The sequence below is a fragment of the Zonotrichia leucophrys genome, chromosome 3 (assembly GCF_028769735.1).
Source record: "Zonotrichia leucophrys gambelii isolate GWCS_2022_RI chromosome 3, RI_Zleu_2.0, whole genome shotgun sequence".
NCBI classification, from domain to species: Eukaryota; Metazoa; Chordata; class Aves; order Passeriformes; family Passerellidae; genus Zonotrichia; species Zonotrichia leucophrys.
Window position 1 is genome coordinate 73,627,405 of NC_088172.1, and position 21,369 is coordinate 73,648,773.

Consider the following 21,369-nt stretch of genomic DNA (forward strand, 5'->3'; position numbering starts at 1 on the left):
ATAACAACTAATGCACGGGGGAAGAGGGCAATGGAGATAATCAAGTAAGGATATAATTTCAGTGCCAATGAATTTGTTTGACAACCTGTTTCTTGGTCCAGTCAAACAATCTTTGTAAATAAAATTCTTGCACTTTCAGTGTATAGTCTGATTATGGTGTCACTTTGTTAAGAGTCCAGGTCACAGAATGGAAAAAAAAAATCAATGCAAAATTTGCACACATCTGCTCAGCATCATCATTCAGGAGCTCACAGTAATAGGAACAAAAAGGTTTTTACTACATTCAGGGAGCCACCACAGTCAAACATGGATCTCATACACATGGTGACTGAACTGCTTTTGAAACATATGCAATCCCAGAAATTCTGGACCAAAGCCTAACTGCACAAAGGCAAAATACCTCCTGCATTTGGTATCTCAGGGAATTGTGTGTGGTTGCGGAAGAACACAATACTAGAAAGGTCAGTACACAAATCTGGTTTTTTGTTGTTGCTAAGATGCTTCGGTAATATAGGTCTGGCTCTAGGAAGCATGGAATAATTACAGAAGACACCTGTTGGTCTGCAAATGGAACAAGTAACTTGATTTCTGTACCTTGCATTATATCCTTTAGAAGCTACTTGAATTACCCTGGCACCAATTTAGCAATCATTAACATTTTATCTTCATTCTGCTGAACACTAAGAAGGAATAGAAGCAGCAGCAAACAGAAAATAAATAAATTATACAGCAAAGGCTTGGAAAAAACTTGGAATCAAAATCCTGGATGGCAATACCTCTCGCACAGGCACTGGTTCTCTCTCTTGCACCCAAATCCAGTCATTACCAGTTTCTTTTTAAAAGCCTGGGCCTGAATGAATTGATGTGTTATATGACAGCCATGACCTAAGTAAACTCCAAACAAATCATTCATCACAGCAATGCTGCAGAACAAGCTGGTACATTCTCAGAGAACTGTTCTTCTAAACACACGTTACACATAAAGAGGTAACAGAAAGCACATATTGTAGGCTTTCATCAATTGTACACAAACAAAGCCTTTTATAATTTTGAATAGGTTTGAGATCATTATGCCTGGAGCCAAGAGGCTCTCAGTAGTTTAAGATCTAATTTTCCAAACTTTTGGTCAAAAGAGTCTTTTTAAGTGCAGGGGAGAAAGGAACACTTTTTCTGTCAATATGTTCTGTTCACAATGCCCCTGCTCAAATCCTCACATGCACTGTTTTGTTGCTTACGAAAAGCAAACTTCACAGTCTCCAGGTCAGGAGCAGGAGGTGCTCACCCACATCAGCCTCCACATTTTCTGTTACCCATTGTTCCTGGAACTGTTGACTTTCTCCAGTTCTTCATCTCATTCTGACCTTCGTGTCACTCAAATCTACCAAACACACTGTGCTAAATTTCTTTTTGTTTGCCTTTTGAAATTATCTGCTTTGAGGTGGGGGTCTCATCTACCAGCACCTCCAAGTTCTTGGCAAGCCCGCCCTTAAACCCTTCCTCCCCCAGCCTATACTGATACTGGGGGCACTCAAACCCAGTGTCAGATATGAAAGATTCTTGTGCAGATCCAGAAGGGTAACTAGAAGACAAGGAAATGCCTACTGTTTTATGCTCTGGGGCTACCACCATGCTGTTGGTTTAAAGGCACACCAACATGAGAGCCAAGCAGGTAGTTTAACATTTTAGTAAAAATTGGAGGACTTTAACTCTATAAAAAAGTGCAACCAGCTTAATCTAGTCACTATTATCAACTCCTTTCCCTTTGAAAGCAAACCCTGAATCAGTCTGAACTCCTAAGGACTCAAATCTTATTCATTAATGTGATGTTTTTGTTTTAGCTACTTTATCAACTTGTGATAATAAAGTAATAAAGGTGTTATGCATTAAAATTAATATTGCATTCTCTATGAAAATGACAAGAAGCAATAATTTCATGAAGGAATTTGGACGTTTCATTCCTACATTAGCACCCCAGGCCCAGAGGGTTTTTTTCTCTTTGGAAGTGTTCAGTAATCACTGGTAACTAACAAAAGTGTACTTAACACTGTGGTATCCTGTAATTCACACCAGCAGCTGCACAAATAATTACAGCCCTTCTCAGGTAATACCTCAACAATTTAAAAGAGTTTTTTCTGCGCAGGGAAAGACTGAAATTACTTTGAATGATAGGGAGATCCACAGAACTCTTTACAAGGGTCAAAAGAGTCTGATCCACGAGGCATACAAATGCTACCTGCTGACCAGCACGGAAAGGGAACTATTTTCAGACTGAATCAGATTCTACTAAATTTTGACTGGTGTTTTTCTACCTGTACTAAACAGAAAGAGGTCTGTTTTACCCTGACCATTTCAGCATTCCTGTTTCCACAGAAGGGTTGTAATGGGCCACACTTTGTTTAAGACCAATCAATTCCATTTCCCTGCCTCTGATTCCCTGTTTTGCAAAAGTACCTACCATCAAAATTTGATTTCAGCCCCCTTTGAATCAGGCCCAGGGGACATCACAGATCTTTAGAACCAGACTTTTGTTTCTGTTTCAAGGAGTGCATAAATATGGAATCATATAAAGCAGGGACAGTGGGGACTGATTGGGTTATCTACATCATCTCCCAGTCTCCAGGTAGGATCAGTTTTGCCTAAAAAATTCTTAGCAGGTATTCCTCTGATGTTAGGAAACTCCATTCACTAGTTCCAATCATACATCCATGAAATTACTAGAAACTTTTTAGATCTGACATGCATGGCCAGTTAAATCTGGTATACTTCCAATTTTTTTTCAGATTTTAAGCATATGATACATTACTAAAGCTGTACATATAAATTCCGATTTGTTTTACTTACTCCTCATTGGAAAGTGCTCTTTCTACAAAATTAATTGAATAGTGGCATTTAAGATTTGTCCTAAACAGCAGTTCAGCTTTACAATATCATGACACTCCCTTTTATATTCATTTATTTTTATTGTTTTTCTACTGGAATTCAAAGAAAAATAGTAATTAACTGCCATATCAAGGTTCTAATTTTAGGCAGGCTGGTAGAGAAGACACTAAAAAGGGAGCAACATCCTGCAACTTAAAACTGCAGGAATACTTTTTGGTACTTAAAATTGCAGTGAGTCAATTCTGAGCCACAGAACATCACTTTCAAACTAATGTTTTCTCTTTTTTTTCATTATACTTTAAGGAAGACATCACAATCTGTTTTCAAGGTACTCAAGCATTTCTTTCAAGTTATCTAGACTGTCCAACAAAAGCTGATTTACAATGGGACATGTCTACCACAGGTGCCATTAAGTCTAGAGCCATGAGACTGACTTCTCCCTGGACATCTATTTAACAAGATTATGATGTGGAAGGGTACTGCTCTTCTCTGTGTGAAGTGCAAGGCTTTTTATCCCAAGAAATTATTTTCTACTCCTCTTAGCTAACGCACAATGAAGTTTTTCTAATCACTATTCTTAAGGGGAGACAAGAAAACTTAATTAGTATATAGACATTCACAAGTAAGTAGGCTAGCACCACTTTTTTTAAATTCACCTCCAAATCAAGAAGGGTTCTAATTAAGATGAGATAACAGATTCATCTTCCTCGTCCCCTTCCCCAGCAGAGTTTTGCAACTATAAGTGCATAACAAAAATGTATTTATGTGGGAAAGAGATCTAAAATGTTTTGAAATTATGTAGCAAGTAAAATTGGTTACTGCACACAAAAGCAGAAAAAAAAATCTTGCATCTTACTAATATTTGAAATTACAAACAAATTACTTTTCAAAGTTTTTTTTCTTATGCAACTAATTCCCACTCTTAACACAGATACTATGTAAACAAACACTAACATCCTTTTAGCGTGCTTAAGGAAAAAATCTATCATTATTATTTCTCAGCTGGAGAATTAAATGTGGCAACTTGAGTACAGTGAGAATCTTAACATTTGAGAATAGAATCTTAAAGGAAAATATGAAACTCACAATCAACATATTCTAACACAGACCAGCCTTGCTAGGCTCGTTTGGGATTTTTTTCTTTATTGTTCATAATTTTTTGTTTATTTTGCTGTTAGCTGGGGCTTTTGGTTGGGTTTTGTGTTGGCTTTGGGGTTTTTTTGGCTGAGAGGTGTCTTGAGGTAATCTTTTCTAGTTCAAGGTTATTGAAAATCAAGGGTAGGGAAGAGTCCTGAATTTAACTGGACCCAAACTACAGAATCAGTCTAGACAATTGTGAATATTAGATTTGCCTTAGTGAATATTTTTAAGATAAAATTAATCATCAAGGAAATTCAAACATTATAAAAGGTAAACAAACCCCACATTTTCACAGAACATGAACCTAAAAGATTGTGAATTCAGTAAAATGGAACTAATTTTCCAATACAAATAACAGTTATTCAGATTCGTTAAGCTGCATTCTTTGGTTAGATTTTTTTTTTCCTTAGCTGAAGCATAGATCACATTTTTTTTTCTTAGATCAAAACTATGATCACATACTGACCTACCCAAAAATTATTCAGGTTAAGCAGAGCATAAATCCACAAAAGCATAAAGTCACATATTTTCCAGATAAAATAACTGTACTTAATTTCTGGTTTTACCCAGTTTGCTTTGGTACATGACAATATCTTAATGCTTATGAAAACATAGCTTTTTTTCTGGCTATAATATCAGTTAGTTATACTAATAGAAGTTAAATATTAATTTAGGGTTCTATCTTGCAATATGTTCATAATTTAGTAGAAAGACCAACTTTGACTGGTGTAAATAACTTGTCTAAAGTTGTTTACGTGCCTAAGGAAGCTAACTGGGACATTTGTGCGAACATTTGTGAGACATTTTGTGTGAAGAACAGGCGTATGTCACAATCTGCAAGTACTTGGGTACTCTGAAAATCCCACCAGCTGCAGTGAGGTGCGTCAGGAAGCCCACCTCCTGTCACACAAAAAAAGCTTCTTCTGTGCCCTCTGGGGTGGATGGGTTCTACAGCCACTTACAGGTGTGGTGTACTAGAAAACAGACAAAGAAGAAGAAAAGAACATGCTGAAAAGTACATGAAAATATCCCAGCACTGCTAGGATCTGGAGATTACTGGACCCATTGAACCTGCTGGCATCAAGAATGTAGGCAACTTAAAACATGTCAGAGAAGTTAGCATCTGCTCCATGTACCCAAATGATCACACACACACAGAGGATGGAATAAAAGATCATCCGGATCCTTCCTGAATACCAGCTCAGAAATCCCTGGTGCACTTCTCTTGGAGTAACCAAGTGTGGCTGGCTCCCAGCTGTTGCTCTGAGTATCTTGAGTGAAAGTGAGTGAGGACTGTGTAAGCATAATTGAAAATACTGTATGATTCGGTTCTGCTGTCAGTAAAAGCTAAATTCATAGAAGGTATTGTCATTAATACTGTTTTTGATCTGTGTCTCCCCCAGCTCAATCCCCTATCAGTGATTTACAGCTGTCCCTGTCCTAGCGCTCACTTTACACAGGTGGCTCAACTCCTACCCCACAGGGGCAAACAGCGTTAGTATGCCCCTGCCAGCTCAGTGGGAAGGGAACAAGCATGTTTTGTTACTTGAAAATACTTACTTGGTAGGGGTAGAGAGTGACTCCATTCGTTCTTGACAAAGACCAGGTGCCATCAAGGTACTGGTGGGCCTGGATGGCCACCGAGTTGAGAACATTACCATTGCTGGGGCTGGTGGCCATTTGAAAGCTGACCTTGGCTTGGTGTCCAGGAGAGCCATTTTTTTTCTCCACCCCGTTTCCAATTCCTAGACTGTTGGGTTTTCCACCGTGTTTGTTGGCAACAAAGCCTGTGTAGTTGGATGGAGCGTAAGGAGCAGGCACGTAGGCCCAGTCCCTGGGCTGCAGGCTGCCCATGTGCCGGGGGCTCACCAGCGTGGGCACGTTGGAGAGAGGCGGGGGAGAGCCTGGCGAGGCATCGTAGTGTTCTGAGTTGGCAGCTTGCTCCAAGGTCAGCACCATCTGAATGGCCTCTTGCTTCAGCTGGTTCAGGTGTGTGGCACAAACATCACATCTGTTGTCCTTCTCGTTCCACGCCTTCCGAATGGTATTGGGAACCTGGAGCTTCTCGTGAATCACTGAAGAGAAACCTGGGTCCTAAAAATCAAACAGAGGAGGGTAAGGGGGGACAGGAGAGAAATGTTTAACCACAGTCACCACACTGAAACATTATAGCTGCATTTCAAAAGCAAATTTATGAGATAAGCTTAGAATGCAAACAAAGGCCATTAGATACAGTCAACATATGCCAGCAGCAGAGCTGAACAAAATTGAGAAACTGGATTGTGTTGGAAAGGAAAAATTCTTTTACTGATAAGTGGCAAATATTATAAATCCACTGCAAGCTTCAATGCATGGCAGAGAAAAGGAATTAACCTGCTTCACACCACTGCACCTAATTTCTGGCTTGAATGAAATCTGCACTTAGTTACATAGGTGAGATTAAGAGCAACTCCACTATAGCCAGTGGACTTGTTGCAAGGTTCACAAATCCATCTACTGATCACCCTCAGCTTTTGGTGTTCAGAAAACTCAGGAAATACTCTGCAACAAAAATTTAACACTTCAAAGACAGCTGAAAAAGAAAATTAAAAGTACCACCATTCTCTCAAAAATCCTTTTCAGAATTCAAAACAGATAGATAGCTGATTAAATAATTTACCAAGAACACCCTGTCCAGAAAAAAAAAAAAAAAAAAAAAAAAAAAACCACAACTTCGTTAACGAAAGTTCTAGCACTATTTTGGGTATCTGCTGATAAAATCAAAGTAAAAAAGTAAAAATTTTCTTTAAAAAATACAACATGTATAGAGTTAACAATCTGTGAAGAATTATTTTCTTGTTTGAAAGCATAGTTCTGATGCTAAACCACATAACCAGGTTTAAAGCCTCTTGTCTCATAGCCTTACCACGTGGGTGAATATTTGAACATCAGTGGTGCTGCCCACAGGGCAACATGCACCCTGATCTGAGTGCCATCACTGAAGTGCAAATAGTGAAGCCAAACAGCAATCTTAAAGCAGGCTTGTCACCAAATTGGCCTGGTTCTTACAGTATCACACAGTTTTAGAAACAGCAATGATGTGTGCACAGAGCAAAAAGTGACAGTTACTTGATGGAAATATTGTTTGGAATTTTCACACCACATTCCTGTGGTTTTACAGATCAGGCAGGACAGACTTCAACTGCCCCTCCCTAATTTTTAGAGACTGGTGGATTTTTTTATGAGTAGTCAATAAGTTTTTTAATCAAGAGTATCAGAATCTTTTTCTCTTCATCTTTGTGGCTTTAACAGCTTTAGCAGCAAAATCGGAGAGTGCATGTCTGTGTGAGGGAAAAAAAATCCACAAATAGACAGCACTCTTATCAAGTAATTAAGTAATTTGATGAACCCCATGCATTGAGATAGACAAATTTCATGTCTTGATAGTTTGGCTGTGCTGAGAAAGTGGATAGGGGGTATAATGTAAGGAGGGAGAGAATTCATTGGTAGAGGGTCATATTCATTATGATCCATCTTTATTATAGACTCAAGCATTTTATTTTCACTGTTTAACTACCGTGAACAGCTCCTCAGCATGCAGTGATTAATTGATTCATAAATCACAGAGCCTCCTTATGCACAGCAGCAAAAGAGCAGTTTCAGCCACAGAAGCCCAGGAGAGTCATATAAGCTGATGGGAAACAACAGGAGGCTGAGGTCTGATCAAGCCTCAAGCTGGTCATTTCTATTCCACACACAAAGGGGGTCAGATCATCAAAGTGTGTCAGGAAGGCAGGAACTGGATTCTGCACCAACCCTTCCCCATTAACCTTCAGGAAAGGGACCAGTGGAAATCAGGGGGAAAAAACAGGATGCAAAACATGTCAAATCACATTTTCCATCCCAGACCATAACTAGGTCAACAGATCACATCAGATATAGGCATCCACTCCATGATGCCAGGTGTGCCAGGAAATGATTCTCTATTTTCCCCATAATGAGCTAGACAAAGCTGCCTATGCAGCTGAAGTGAGGTATGAGTCCTCTTTTCAGACTGCTCCACATCAGCGCAGGAAAAATCCTTGCCAGCTCTTCCTTCAGCTAGTAAGTGCCACAGAGGTGGTTGCTGTTCTTTCAAAGTTAGCTTCCCCAAAGCAACTGGGCTTGGACCCAGGTCATTATATACAACATTCAGATCCAGCAGCAGTTGGAACATGGAAATTTCTGGATACTGTGATAAATATTCCAAGGAAATAAAGCCTTCTCTAACATAAGCAAATGTCATCATGATATAAATATTCAAGTAGCACACCAACTTTAAAGAGTGCTGGACAGCAGTGAATTCAGCTTCATCTCAGAGTTAAAACAAACATCAGATCGTTCTGTGATACAACAATAAACACAGAGAGAGAGGGAGGGAGAGAAGAAGGCAGACTGTTCCTCCTCAGGAGCAGAAAGAAGAAACAGGCACAACCTGAATTGATTACTCCCAAGATTAGCCCTACTAATCTATCATAATCTACTAGATGGATAGCTCAGTACCGGATCCAAATCTGGGACATGAAACAGAAAAGTCTATGGGACAGCAAATGAATTTGGATAAACTCAGCTTCCAGAAGGACATTAGTCACAGTTTGTTCTCAAAACAAAACTGATAGAGCCTAGAGAGTTTACTTCCTTATTCTGCACTAGGCAGCTCTACTATAATTTCACAGAAGTGGCTGACAGTCTTACAAAATATCTAGTAGGGAAGAGGCCACAACTGAACAACCCCTATACCCTTGCTCAGAGAGCAGACACACTACACTTGCTGTTTCAGTATTTCATCTGCACACATTCTCCCAGGAATCCTTATCAGTTCAATATCTGCTCCCATACAAAAGTGATGGGCAAGCCTCACTGGATAAGCACTTTGAGCCAGCTGCACAGAGCAGCAGGAGCTGAAAAAGGTTACAGTCTCCAGTGAAACATGTGAGGTCTAAGAAACTCCACACTCCCTGGCACAGGAGCAGATTTGCTCGTGAAATCTGAGGTTGACACTGAAAACACCATTTATATTTTGGCACTCATTTCCAGTCCTGATGGAACAAAGCATAGTGACACTGAAAACTGAAACAGAACTTTAAAAATCACAAGAGAGTTTGCTTTGAGTTCAGGGCAAAGGTTCACCATGGTTTCTCTTCTGGCTGCAATGTTGGGTTCACCCAACTTTAGTATAAACAGCATTACTGTAAACTCCTATTCCTATAATAAACAAATGAAGGCATGTAAGAGGTCTGAAAGCTTCAGGAGATCAGCCACAACACAGAGCATTGCATAAATGCACGAGGCAAGAAGCAAACTAAACAGAGTGCACACTGAGCTATTATGCAAGAAGCCTTTTCACATTACCTTTGAGTCCTCAAGGTCAAGTAAACACCAAGATAGTGACTAATCTCTCGTCTTTGCTCCTGAACTAAAAACCCACATGGGAAAGAAAGAAGCTGGAAGGAAATTTTGTATGTTAGAGACCTATCATAGGTGAACTGAGGAATTCTTGTTTTAGCCAGTGAAAACATATACAGAGAATGGGCACTAGTTAAGAAACGCTGAAGGACACAGACAGCTCAACCAGGGTAAATGCAGTTCCTGACTTCATGGGGGAAAAAGAACTGCATGATTACTGTATGACAAGGTAATGCAGAAGATTCCTCCACATCTTTCATACCCCTTCATGAATCTGCACCTTGCTGTATAGCGTTCACAGTGTTCTAACTCCATCACTAGGAAAGCAGATGACAAAGAGAATAAATCCTTTCCTTCCTGCCACCTAGCTTAGAGCCCATCTTCCTCAAGACAGAAAGCAAACAACCACTTCCAGCATGAAGCACCCTCTGTTTCACACATACATTTACACAAAGCTCACAAGGAGACACAATGAGAGGACACAATGAGAGGACACAATGAGAGGACAAGCTCAGCTGGTGGACACAGAGACAGACAAGAAATAAAATTAACAACCTGCACTTTTACATGTTACAAAGAATCTAGTTGATCATAGATTCATATACAAACACCTCACACACATCCTACTCTTCTGCAAGCACACAGCAAGCAGATACTAATATAGGTTATACTCACTAAGATTTCATATATAACTGTATTTTATTTGGTCAATGACAGCCTATGCAAGTCAGACATGGTAGCCTTACATCTTTACCTCAGAGAAAAATCAAATATACAATGGATCTCAAGACCTTCTTGAACAAATTGTGTTTTTCAACCCAAATATTACTCATTGCTCTTCGCAGAAAGACAAAGCAGTCAATACTAACTAAATCGCAGAGGCCAGCTTCTGCTTAAAGATGCTCACAGAAGACTCAGGGAGTTCTTTTTTTTCTGGAGGGGTCCATGCAGAAATGACTGCTGCTATGTAATCCATCACACAAGGTAAGGGGAGAGGTAGAGGAAAGCAATGATCAAAGTTCTTCCCAGGAAGGAGTTTTCCAGATTCTCCCACTCCACAGGCCAGGTGTAGAAGGACTAATTGAGAAAGCTCAGTTGGAGGGAAGCTTTACCCTGATAAAAAGCCCCCATATTATTCCATGACTGCGCAAACATCTCTGCTCTAAACACAATGCTGTTAGTCAACAGTTGTCCTCTATTTAGGAAAAAAGGAGGAGGGAGGAAAAAGAAAAAAAAATAAAAAACAAAAAATCTTCTGCATTCTCCTTTCTCTCTTGAGGGTGTACTTTCCAGCTCAATAAAGTGATTATACTTGTAATTTATTTTTCATAGGCACTTAGGCTATTGTCCAAGTGACCTTGCACCCTAACTTAAACATATCCTACCATCTTCTAGGCTACATTTGAGAGATTGTCTGTTTGCAGCATTCCAGAGCCCAAACAGTTGAAAAAACAGCTCCTCATGATTACAATGGCACAATTTCTGTTAAAGCAAAAGTAAATCCAAATATACTGAAGTCAGTGGGAGTTTTCCTTCAAATAAGCATAACAGGATAAACACTATGACTCTAAATTAGCAACCCTGCACCATCAAACTGAGCTGGGAGCTCTTGGATAAAAATCAGTTCATTTCATTCAGTAAAGATTGAATAATCTGAATTATTTCAGTTGGGATCTCCGTTAGTGCAAGTGGTTGTCTGGTGAGTAAAAGCCAAGGTTGCACATGGGCCAGGCCAAGGGGTCACTAAAGTAGCCTCCCTTGTCCTTTGCTCTGTACACAGCAACTGACACCTTCTCTGGTCAAGACCACACTCCCGACCCTCCCTGCCACAGAAGTCACCCCTCACACCCAACACGGCACCTTCAAATAAGCCATCCACTATCACTCCCGGCTGAGCAAATGAAATCATCTCCTCCACTAGAAAAAAACATATTTCACTCTCTTCCTCCTGAAACTCTCTCCTTTCCCTAGCAGCAACATTCCCCACTGTTAGTCCATGTTGAGGACAGTAGAGAGAGTAGTCATAAGGAAAGCACAGCAGAATAAGAAAAAGCCTTTTTACATTAGCCTGTTTCCAGAAAGCCCTTGTAAAAGCACTCTCTTACCAACTGCAGTAAAACCTCAGCAGCATTATTATGCCTCACCTCTTTAACTACTGCCATTCTTGTCTGTCAAACTTGAACATACTGCTGCTGACTTGAGTCTTTCCTTTCAAAAAGGCAATGAGAGTACACCCTGTCCTACTAAGTCACTATCTCCAAAACACATCTGGGAGACCAGTTCTTTTCAGAAAGAGGGGGAATTCAAAAATGAAGTCTTAATCCTGTCTGGTGTAACCCTCACAACACTTGTATTTCAAGGTGTTTTTCTTGAGCTGGCACATACAACTGACATTTGGACTTCTATAATTTAACACTTGTCAGTACTAACCAGCCACTCTGCAGACAGAAAAATGTGTTCATTTGGTTTAGGCAGTTTTCTTATCTGAAAGAGACAGAAAGTCTGAGCAGGGCTCACCTTACAAACTCACAGCAGCAGGAAGCAGAGGACAGAAAACCCTGGGAAAATAGGAGGATTAAAAATGGGACAGGAAAAAGAGAAGAAAAAAAAAAAGAGTTTTCTAATTGCTCCATGGACTGGCTCATGGCTCTGCTGATGGATCAGCACTGACGGACTTACAGCTGTACACATCTGGCACACAGGTGTTTGTGTTAGCATTCGATAGCCATGCAGCAGCCAGATTTTTAATTGGGTTGGGAAGAAGAGATGAAACAGCAGCAGGAAAATCTAAATACACATTCAGTGGTGCAAATCCAAGTCTTGACCAAAGAGCTCTGCTATGCAGTTGTCTAGAGCTCTGCTACATCTCTTGCCACACCATAATAGGGTCTCCTGGAGGGAAGATTCTTTCACAGTTTTGTGACAAACTCAGCTGTTACTAAAAGGGCAGTATTTGTCAGCACCCTTTTGATAGAATAAAGAATAGAAACAAACTCAGAATTGCAGAAACCTCAACCCTTATGCTAGAAAAAGCAGCAGCTCTATTCTCCCTTCTTTGCTTTGGATATGGAAAGATTGCATTTGCTTTCTTAGCCACCAGAGCACACTATGAGCTTGTGTTCAACTGATTGTTCACCTTGATCCTCTGGAATTTTTGTGCATCATTGCTATAAGCAATTTAGTGTTGTGCATGGAGCCCAGATGTATTTCAGAAGCATTTTTGCTCAGGTTTCCAGTCACCTCAGAAATCAGTGGCTATTGTTGTCTCTTCACACAGCTGAGGTCCAGCCACAAATTTGCCCCAGCTATTGTCAGGACTAGATGCTTTCATGAGCTTACAAACTGTTAGCCTTATTAACCAAATGCTACTCTCCCTCCTCACCACAGTGGCAGATATTATACCTTTTTTATACTTTTATAAAATCCCTCTGATGCCATTCAAAAAGGCATTGTTCTGTGTGGTTGATATCCTTTTACCCACCCTTTCAAGTTCATCTGGGATAAGCATAAAGCACGACTGACCTATGATTACATGGGCCAGACATGCTAAAATACTGGAATAACATTAGGGTTTATTTGATCCTTTCAAAACTCTCTATTATTAGAAGCCTTGATGAACATCTAATCACCACATCACTTGAACCTCTTCGAGTAACCAGGCTACAGTAGCAATTCTTGTTCTGACACACACCCAAATTTCCAAAGTTTGGCTTGCTTTCCCTGAGAGGAAAGCATTAGAGATCTTTAACAAATGCCAGCACTGAGCCACTACTGACACAATAACCACTGACTTCTGGAAAAGCTGTCATACCTGAAGTGGGGTAACTAAATGAGAAGGTCAGGAGAGCATTTGTGACACCTACATGCTTAATGTTCCCCTGATTTAAAAGAGTTTTGTGGCAAGCTAAAGCCACTTGTAACTGCTTTTCAAACATGAAAATCTTTTATTTTAAGCAAGCAATAATTAGAAAGATTATTGTGGGGTTTATTCAATGATTTAGCAATCTCAAAAGAACTATTCAACATGTAAAATTTTGTAAACAAATCTATTCAGCTTCAGCACATCTACAATTGAGAGTCATCAGAGAACCAAAACCTTTTGCTCCTCTTCAGCTAACTTTTGTATCCTGCTTTTTTAAACCATTTATGCAGTTCACTCTTATGCTTTTCTCTCCTCCCTGAGGAGCATTATCATTTTTAAATTGCATGCAAGACCACTGTTTTGGAAGGGAAGAAATAACCAAAATAAGGAAAAAAGTCAATAGATTGATACAGTTGTTGGTGGGGGTAAAGAACTTTGTCTTTGCAACATTTCCTTTTAAATTTGGGTTATTGTGCTCTTCTGTTTAAGTCACTTGACTTCTGGAAAGAATATTGCCATTTTGTCCACTTCACACTGAGGTTCCAATGAGATGCACCAAAGCTACCTTTCATTCATCCTGAATACGCTCTCCTCAAGCAACACACTTTCAGGCTCCCTTTTCCACTTTCTTTTCTGCTGCTATCAGATTTCTGCCCATCTCAGCTTGGCTGGAAAGGAGTTGGGAATGTCAAAGATATGGAGTGATTAGAATTAGAGCATTGCAAGTCTTAGTACAGAACTAATCATGGACAGTTAAAACCTGAAGAGTTGCAGTTTAACAGGGCCATTTGAAATTCACACTTTTAAACTGATCTTCATTCAAGTCCTTGATCATGAAAACACCAAACAACCCAAGAAATCTTAATCTTAGCAAGTAGAAGTAAATTTCTGCCCACTTTATTCAAATCAGATGGAGCTTATCTGCTTGCCACCTAGGAAACAAGAAAATAAATATTGTTCCTGACCATGGGAAAGGAGATCACAAAGGCAAGTTCACAATAATGATGAAACCTCTCCCATGCACATTCACAGTCAGAAGCACATGAAAAACTGACATTTGGCTCTTCTCTGTTTCAGTTTCGCATTAGATAGATAACATTGATAAGAATATGTAATTTGGAAATAGGAATGAGTCTCCTCTCTGAACTCGTTCTCAAACCCTTATACATGCAGAGCATTCCAAGCTGCACACAAACCTGCTCCTACCACTCAGTGGCAGTCACATCTCACACTAATATTGCTGACTGGGGACTTCCATCAGCTTTTTATCTCAACTGAACTAAACATGCAACTCAGTACTCACAGAGCTGTTACATGCCTTCTTTAGAAGTTAGTTCCTTCAGGGGAATGCACCCAGGATCAAGCAACTAGGCCTAGAGAAAGCTGGAGTATAAGAGATCTTGAGATGCTGAGAATTGTCCTAAGATGACTGTACAATCCTTTAGACTACAGAAGAAAAAGACAAAATACTTACTTGAAGCCGATGGTGAGACTGGAAGTGGACAAAGAAGGGAGAGAGAAGAAATCAAGGCAATGACCTTTGAAAGAATTTTTTTCTCCTAATTCCTGACACAAGCAATTTGAAGGTCTGTTGATGGGGTAAACAATTGCTGACCTAGAAGGAAGATCACAACTTTCCTATCAATGAGTTCTATGCCACGCTGCTTTCCCAAAGGACTTTAAGCTATTTTGCTATGTATTTTGGATGGACAGAAGTTGCACGAGAGCATCCTGTAAGCAACATTGAGGTTTGACACCACCTGTCTGAAACATCCTCCCTGACACATACCATGCCTGCAGTGGGCTGCTGCTCCAAATAGTGGCCACATATCAGGTACTGACAGGCACTTGCTCCACAGGCAGCCACAGCCCCCTGCTGTCTAGCCATGCAGGCTCTCACAGTCTCACTGCCAAATCTTTCCCCTTCAGCAACATTTGGCCTGGTATCATTGTCACCTCCTTCTCACCCCAAGCCATTCACCCACAGAAGAGCTGTTCTGCTTCCTTCTGCATCAGGACTCTGCAAAATCTCATCCTGTCCAAGATCAAACTACTTTTCAGTGACTCAGCCTGTTGGAAATCCCCTTTTTACCTCAGAGAGAGAAAAGCACCACCATCCTGTTCCTTTCCTGCCAGCAATACAATGGCCATGCTCCCTTCCTGGCTTGCACAGCCTTTTGGAGTTCAGTCTCAGGCTTATCAGGTGCGCAGCTCCCAAACCCTGCAGGTACCCTCCAACCCTTCTCCTGCCCCTCTGCTGTGACACCACCTCACTCTGCACATGAATCCCAGCTCAGGTTAATCAACACCATACTCACCACTTTGGGTGTGCATAATATTGTTTTTATTTTTTATTAGCACTTGGGTTTGTTTTTATTGATACTGTGAACTGAGAAAAGAAAAATCCCAGTGCAACCCAGTGAAATTTAATTCTAAGAGTTTTACATACCTCAGTGTGAGTTATGCTTGCTTGTGAAAGCTCCTCAGCTTTGATGTAATACCAGACAGTAACCAGATATGGACTTGTATTTATAGTTGTTCCACTACCACAGTTATATTAAGACCTTGTTAATGATCTAGTTATCAAATTGTCTAATTATGGTTTTGCTTAATTTCTTTTGTGCACATGAAATCAGTTATAACTACTGTCTATGATCCATGGAACACCTAAAATGAGGTGTAACATTAAAATCTTCTCTTTGGAAATTTGTAAATGCATGTACACTTCTTTTATCAATTCCGATCTCATCATATTCTACAGATTTCTCACATACATCAGTTTAGATATATTTATACCATTTTTATGCTTGCAGGAAATATTACAGACATATGAAAACAGAAAAGTTAAAATCTACCTCTGAGGGCATTATGTGCCCCTAACTTCCATGCAGCCAAGTCTAAAAGCATTAGAGCAGCCATGAAAGAATATTTATTCCACCTAGGATACAGGGCAAGAGGCAGGAGCACACCTCAGCTTTTCAGCTGGGAATAATTTCATGAGCTAAGTTGTTTTCAGATTTCCACTCCAGTTGCAAGATCAGCTTATATTTTATTAGCACAGTATAAATATTTGTAATATGCCAAGGGGAAGAAAGAGAAAAAAACAAAAATCCTGAAGAAACTCCTAAAAGCTACTCTCAGGGCAAACTGAGTACCTGTGTCGCGACTCCCTTACAAACAGCATGGGGACAAACTGCTGTGCACAGGACATCTTTTCTCCAGGCAAAGCTCTTTTCTCCAGCCCTGGGGTAGCTGCACTGTTCAGCCATGCCAACACACATGGCAGAAAGTGTGTTATGACACACAGCCTGTTTTTCTTAAGTCTGCTGGAAACATACCTGCTAAATTTGATTACACTATGTCAGTGTGTGACTTTCTACCCAAACTATAAACTCGTGTATACTTCAGCATATGCTTCAGCTCCAATTCAGCAGACTCTGCCTGCATCTGCTGAGGCAGGAATTGCACAGTTTTTGGTATTTTGTGCCAAGAGGAGGTGATAGAGTCTGGCTTTGAGGGGCTGGTGAGTGCAGGAAGATGTGTGGGGAAGACAAGAAGCTGTGGTCAGGATGGGAGCTGTCGGGCTGCTGAGTGTGGCTTTACATGACAAGAAGAGAGCTTCAACTCCACTCACTATGGCTTTTGCAGAACCTGCATTTGGCTGCTTCTGTACCAAATGATCCAGAAGGCACCTACTGCACCAGCACTGCCCCAAGCTGACACAGCTGTGTGATATAAGGCTGCCCTGAGGGAAGGTACCAGCTTGGGTCCAGAGGCTGATGAGCCCATCTTGGCTGCCAGGCTTCTGGTGAGGCGGGTATAGAAGAAACCTTCATGAGCCTGAAGCCAACCTAAGTAGGTATAGGGTACAATATGATCCTGTGGGCCACAGACAGCCCCCTGAGACCACTGCTGCTTCTGAACTCTCACAGCCAGAAGCAAGCAGCATTTACCACTGTGCTTTTCCAGGCTGGTAAGTGCTCTATTTCAATATGTATCTTTACAGACAGATTAGGAGAGCTTTGGAGTACAGCTAATAGCCTCCTGTTGTTGTCACCTGTTAAAAAAAGAAAAAACACAAACTCAAAAAGAAGGCATTGTTTCAGTGCAGAACTATTGGGTTTGTTCAAAATTACTCACACTGTGAAACCCCAGGCTGCCACAGCCTATATCCCATCCTCTGCACCCTCACAAAGTCCCAAGCAGTTCAAATGGTGAAGGATGCAACAGGGCTCAGCTGGAAAGAGTTCTCACCAAGGTCTCAATGAAAGCATTCACAGCTGAAGGAGGCCAAGCACTCCCCTCCCCACATCCATTCACTGGGAACAGAAGCCTGGAGCCCTTGCTGAGGGACCACAGGGGACAGGCACATAATGAGCCCTCACTGCCAAACAGCTCAGTGTTGCTGGCCCCCCATGACACTGATCTACAAGTGTGGGCTGAAAACATGTCCAGCCCATTCCCACCACAGCTCACGCTCTGTCCTGATTAAGCTGACTGCTGACAAGCCCAAGAGGGGATCAGCCTCTTGACTTGTGTGGTCTGATGAAGGCTAAGATTACAAATCTTTTTCCAAATAGTCCCCAAGCGAGCCACACACAAAAACAAAATAGGAGGGGGAAAAACTTCCAGTTGAGGCTGGTAACATTAGCCAGCCTTAAACAAAAATACAATGTACCTCAAGTTACAGCTTCAGATGAAAAGCTCTCTAACCAGTGAGGAGCAGTATGGATTTCCAACTTTTGTAAAGATTAAAAGACAGCGATCATGACTTCAGACTAATACAGGACTTCTTGTGCACCTAGTCACAGCATAATCAATAGGGAAATGGGAATTATATCTGAATGAACAAAGCTAATAGTTCTAGCAACAATCACTGCCACTATGACACTGCTCTTCCCTCTCCCCAAGGGCACCTCCCACAATTAATCTACAGAGTAACTCTCTAAATCAAGCACCAGGCTTCCCCACTACTGATTCGGGTCTTAGATTCAGAAATCAAACCCAATTAAAGAAAATCTAGATATATCTTCTTAAATAAAAATCATTTACAATCAGAGTAACCCAATGGCCTCTTAAAGTACTTTCTATGAATTGCAGCAACCACCGATTAAGTAAACACATTTTAAAATCTACATACATGAATTATTCATGCAACCTAGAAAAAAATCTGATTTTTGTTTTTTTATTGACAAACTGACATCTGGATTTGGATTTTTTAAAAAAAACAACCAAAGGCAATAGTGTTAACATCATCTGAGAAAGATGCTTCAAGGAAAACAGTGCAGGGAAGGGGGAAATAAGGAGTTGTTATTTTACTGGCTTAAATTTATTTTTGTCTGAATAGCTGAAAGCTACAGAAAGAAAACAATTGTGAGAAAACTCTCCTACCAATGCATTACCTTATTTTTCTTAGTTTCATTTCCAGAGCTTGGTTTTCATTTTACTACTATCTCTCATATAGAACTTCACTCCTCCTGATCCAGGCAGACCCAGACAGTTCCCATCAAAGATTATTCTTCTCTGAAGGAGATGAGGCACAAGCTAAGGAGCATCATTTGAATTAGCATCAAGTCCCACTATTTCTATTCCTAGTGCTGGAGCAGAAGAGCTGGACTGAGATGGAGATAAGATTGAGAGGGGGCTGAAGGAGCCTGAGCAGTGATTAGAGGTGCCACTGTGGTTTCAGGCCAGATTCCCAAAGCCATATGAAGAATTTGCAGCCAGGTCCCACAGCAGTGTCTGCACCCCAGACCTTGGTGCCTACAGCCCTTAGATAAACCATGAGGAGCAGCAGGGACTCGAGCAGGGACACCCAGCAGGGAAGCAAACAACCTTGCAAAGAAAAGCTGCCAAGCATGAGGTTGTTTATTGCACTTCTAAGCTCCAGAGCTATTCTGCCAGGCTCATTAGATCCTCCCAGACTGCCGAGGCAGCAGGGCCATTCTCTCCACAGAGCTGCACCTTTTAGGCCACATCACTCAGCAGAGGAGCCTTCTGGGGTTTAAAACCTTCATCTCCTCAGAAACTGCATTGTCCACCTTCATGCATGCAAGATAAGACACAATCTCTATGGTTCTTGCATAAGGTGTGCAAGAGCAGCCATCTCTTGTGGCCCCAAAATCCAGCTAACTGCAGCAGATGGGAAAAGAGAAAAAGAGAAAAAAGCAGCCACCAAGTAATTTATATACTACAAAAATTAAACAGATTGTCCGTTGTCAGCCCTTCTACTCAGGACCTGAGCAAAAGTTACAGACTGCCCTGCAATAATTCACTCTTAGCTTGTATTTACTTTTTCTTATGAGCAAGTAACACAGGCAGAAGAACCCTAGAATACTGCAGTACTCAAGCTAGCAGGAACACGAGCTGTGTCCCATCGGAAGAACAAACTGCATTTGCAAGCTGGAAGCTGCATGCAAGGACCTGATCCCTACATGCCAACAGACCACTTTGGAAGCATGCAGTGGCTCCACCTAGTTAGTACGTCATAAAGTGGAGTAGATGTTTTGTGACCCATACTCCAATTCTGCAGATGGATATATAGTTGCACTGCACAATCAAATTTTTAGACATTTTTAATTACAAACGTTTTAGCCATCTTTGCAGCCATTTGTACAGTTTGATATTAATAACCAGAACTGTGGTTCCAGCTCACAATATCTCTCTGAACTTATTTATCATCGACACTACACAAGCTACATATAAGGTCTTCTAGGGTTTTCCAGATGTGATACTACAACACTGGGATCTTTTTGTTTTATTAATGTTTACAGAGGCCCCATTGAGGACCATTGATTACCAAAGGGACTGGCAGTCTGGAGTTACTGGTAAGTTCATCTCCCCCTCCCTCCCCTAATTTTAAATGCTTTTCGTGTTCTCAACTAAACCCTGAATTTAGTATTATAATTTAACTTACTCTCCCAAGTTACCATCCACAGAATGTTTTCTGGCATGCTCACAAAATTTCACCAGAGACCTTTTCTGGCATCCACTTCTGTAGCATTTTCTGAATTTATTATGCAAAACTTAAGGGACATGGAAAAGAGAAGGATTACAGAGACATCAGTTGGTATCCAGTGCAAATATAACTAATGAAATCTGACACGTGTATGTATACATTCAGAGTTTTTGTGGCTTTTTTAAAAAATAAACACTGAATACACCACTTGTTAAGTTCATTTTATTTCCAGGGAGAATTATACCTGTGCAGCTAGAACATTCTACACCATCTTCCACAACAGATGTGAACCTCTCATTCCCCACCCAACCTTCTACCCCTGTTCCCAGCCAGGCTTTGTACAAAATTGGTTTCACACTTATACTTGGCAGCAATGCCAGACATATCAGACACATAAGGTGTTTGCAGCCCTCTTCCACACAAATAAGCATTCAAATGCCTCTGTCCTGAACTTTGTTGTGGCTAGTTTCCTCATGCTCGTATTGGTATTTTTAAAAAATCTACACAGAAAAGCGCCTTTGCTATTTAATAGCATATAAAGTCAGCTCTCAGAAGGCAATACAAAAAGAAATCTCAAAGGTTTGAAGACAGCCCAAGTTATTTCTATCAATGACATTTAGAAGCGTTTTTAACTTCAAGATGAAATTTGCAACACAATGAATAAATAGTTCTGAACCCTTCTTGCAAAATCAGTCCCAAACAGAAATTGCAAAACCATGCACTTCATATCATATCACTTGCCCAGGGCCCCAGTTCTGGCTGATCCAAGAGTACCTGTAGACTCTTCAGTAAGAGAAGCAAAGAAACAGCATCACAGAACAGCTGAATTTGGAAGAGACCCCTGGAGGTGATCTCTATACAACCTCCCTGCTCAAGTAGGACCACCTAAAACAGACTGCCAAGGACCAGGTCTGGTCCAAACAGCTTTTGAACATCTCCAATGGGCTCCACAACCTCTTTGGGCACTGACGGGAGTCAGTGTTTTGTCACCTGCATGGTGAAAGTGTTTCCTGATATTCAGATGGAAGTCCCTGACATTTTTCCTCATTTCTTTTGGAGCAATCCAGATCTGAGTGGGCTACAGTACCTGGCAGAACAGATGTTC

At 40.8% G+C, this 21,369-nt stretch overlaps 1 protein-coding gene across 1 annotated transcript in view; it reads right to left on the bottom strand.

Annotated features, from left to right (window-relative positions):
- Positions 1-21,369, bottom strand: part of KIF26B (kinesin family member 26B) — a 278,874-nt gene that overhangs the window by 185,391 nt on the left and 72,114 nt on the right. The window contains exon 3 of the mRNA XM_064708810.1: positions 5,581-6,114. Coding sequence (XP_064564880.1) covers positions 5,581-6,114 — 534 coding nt within the window. The remainder of the gene's footprint in view (positions 1-5,580; positions 6,115-21,369) is intronic.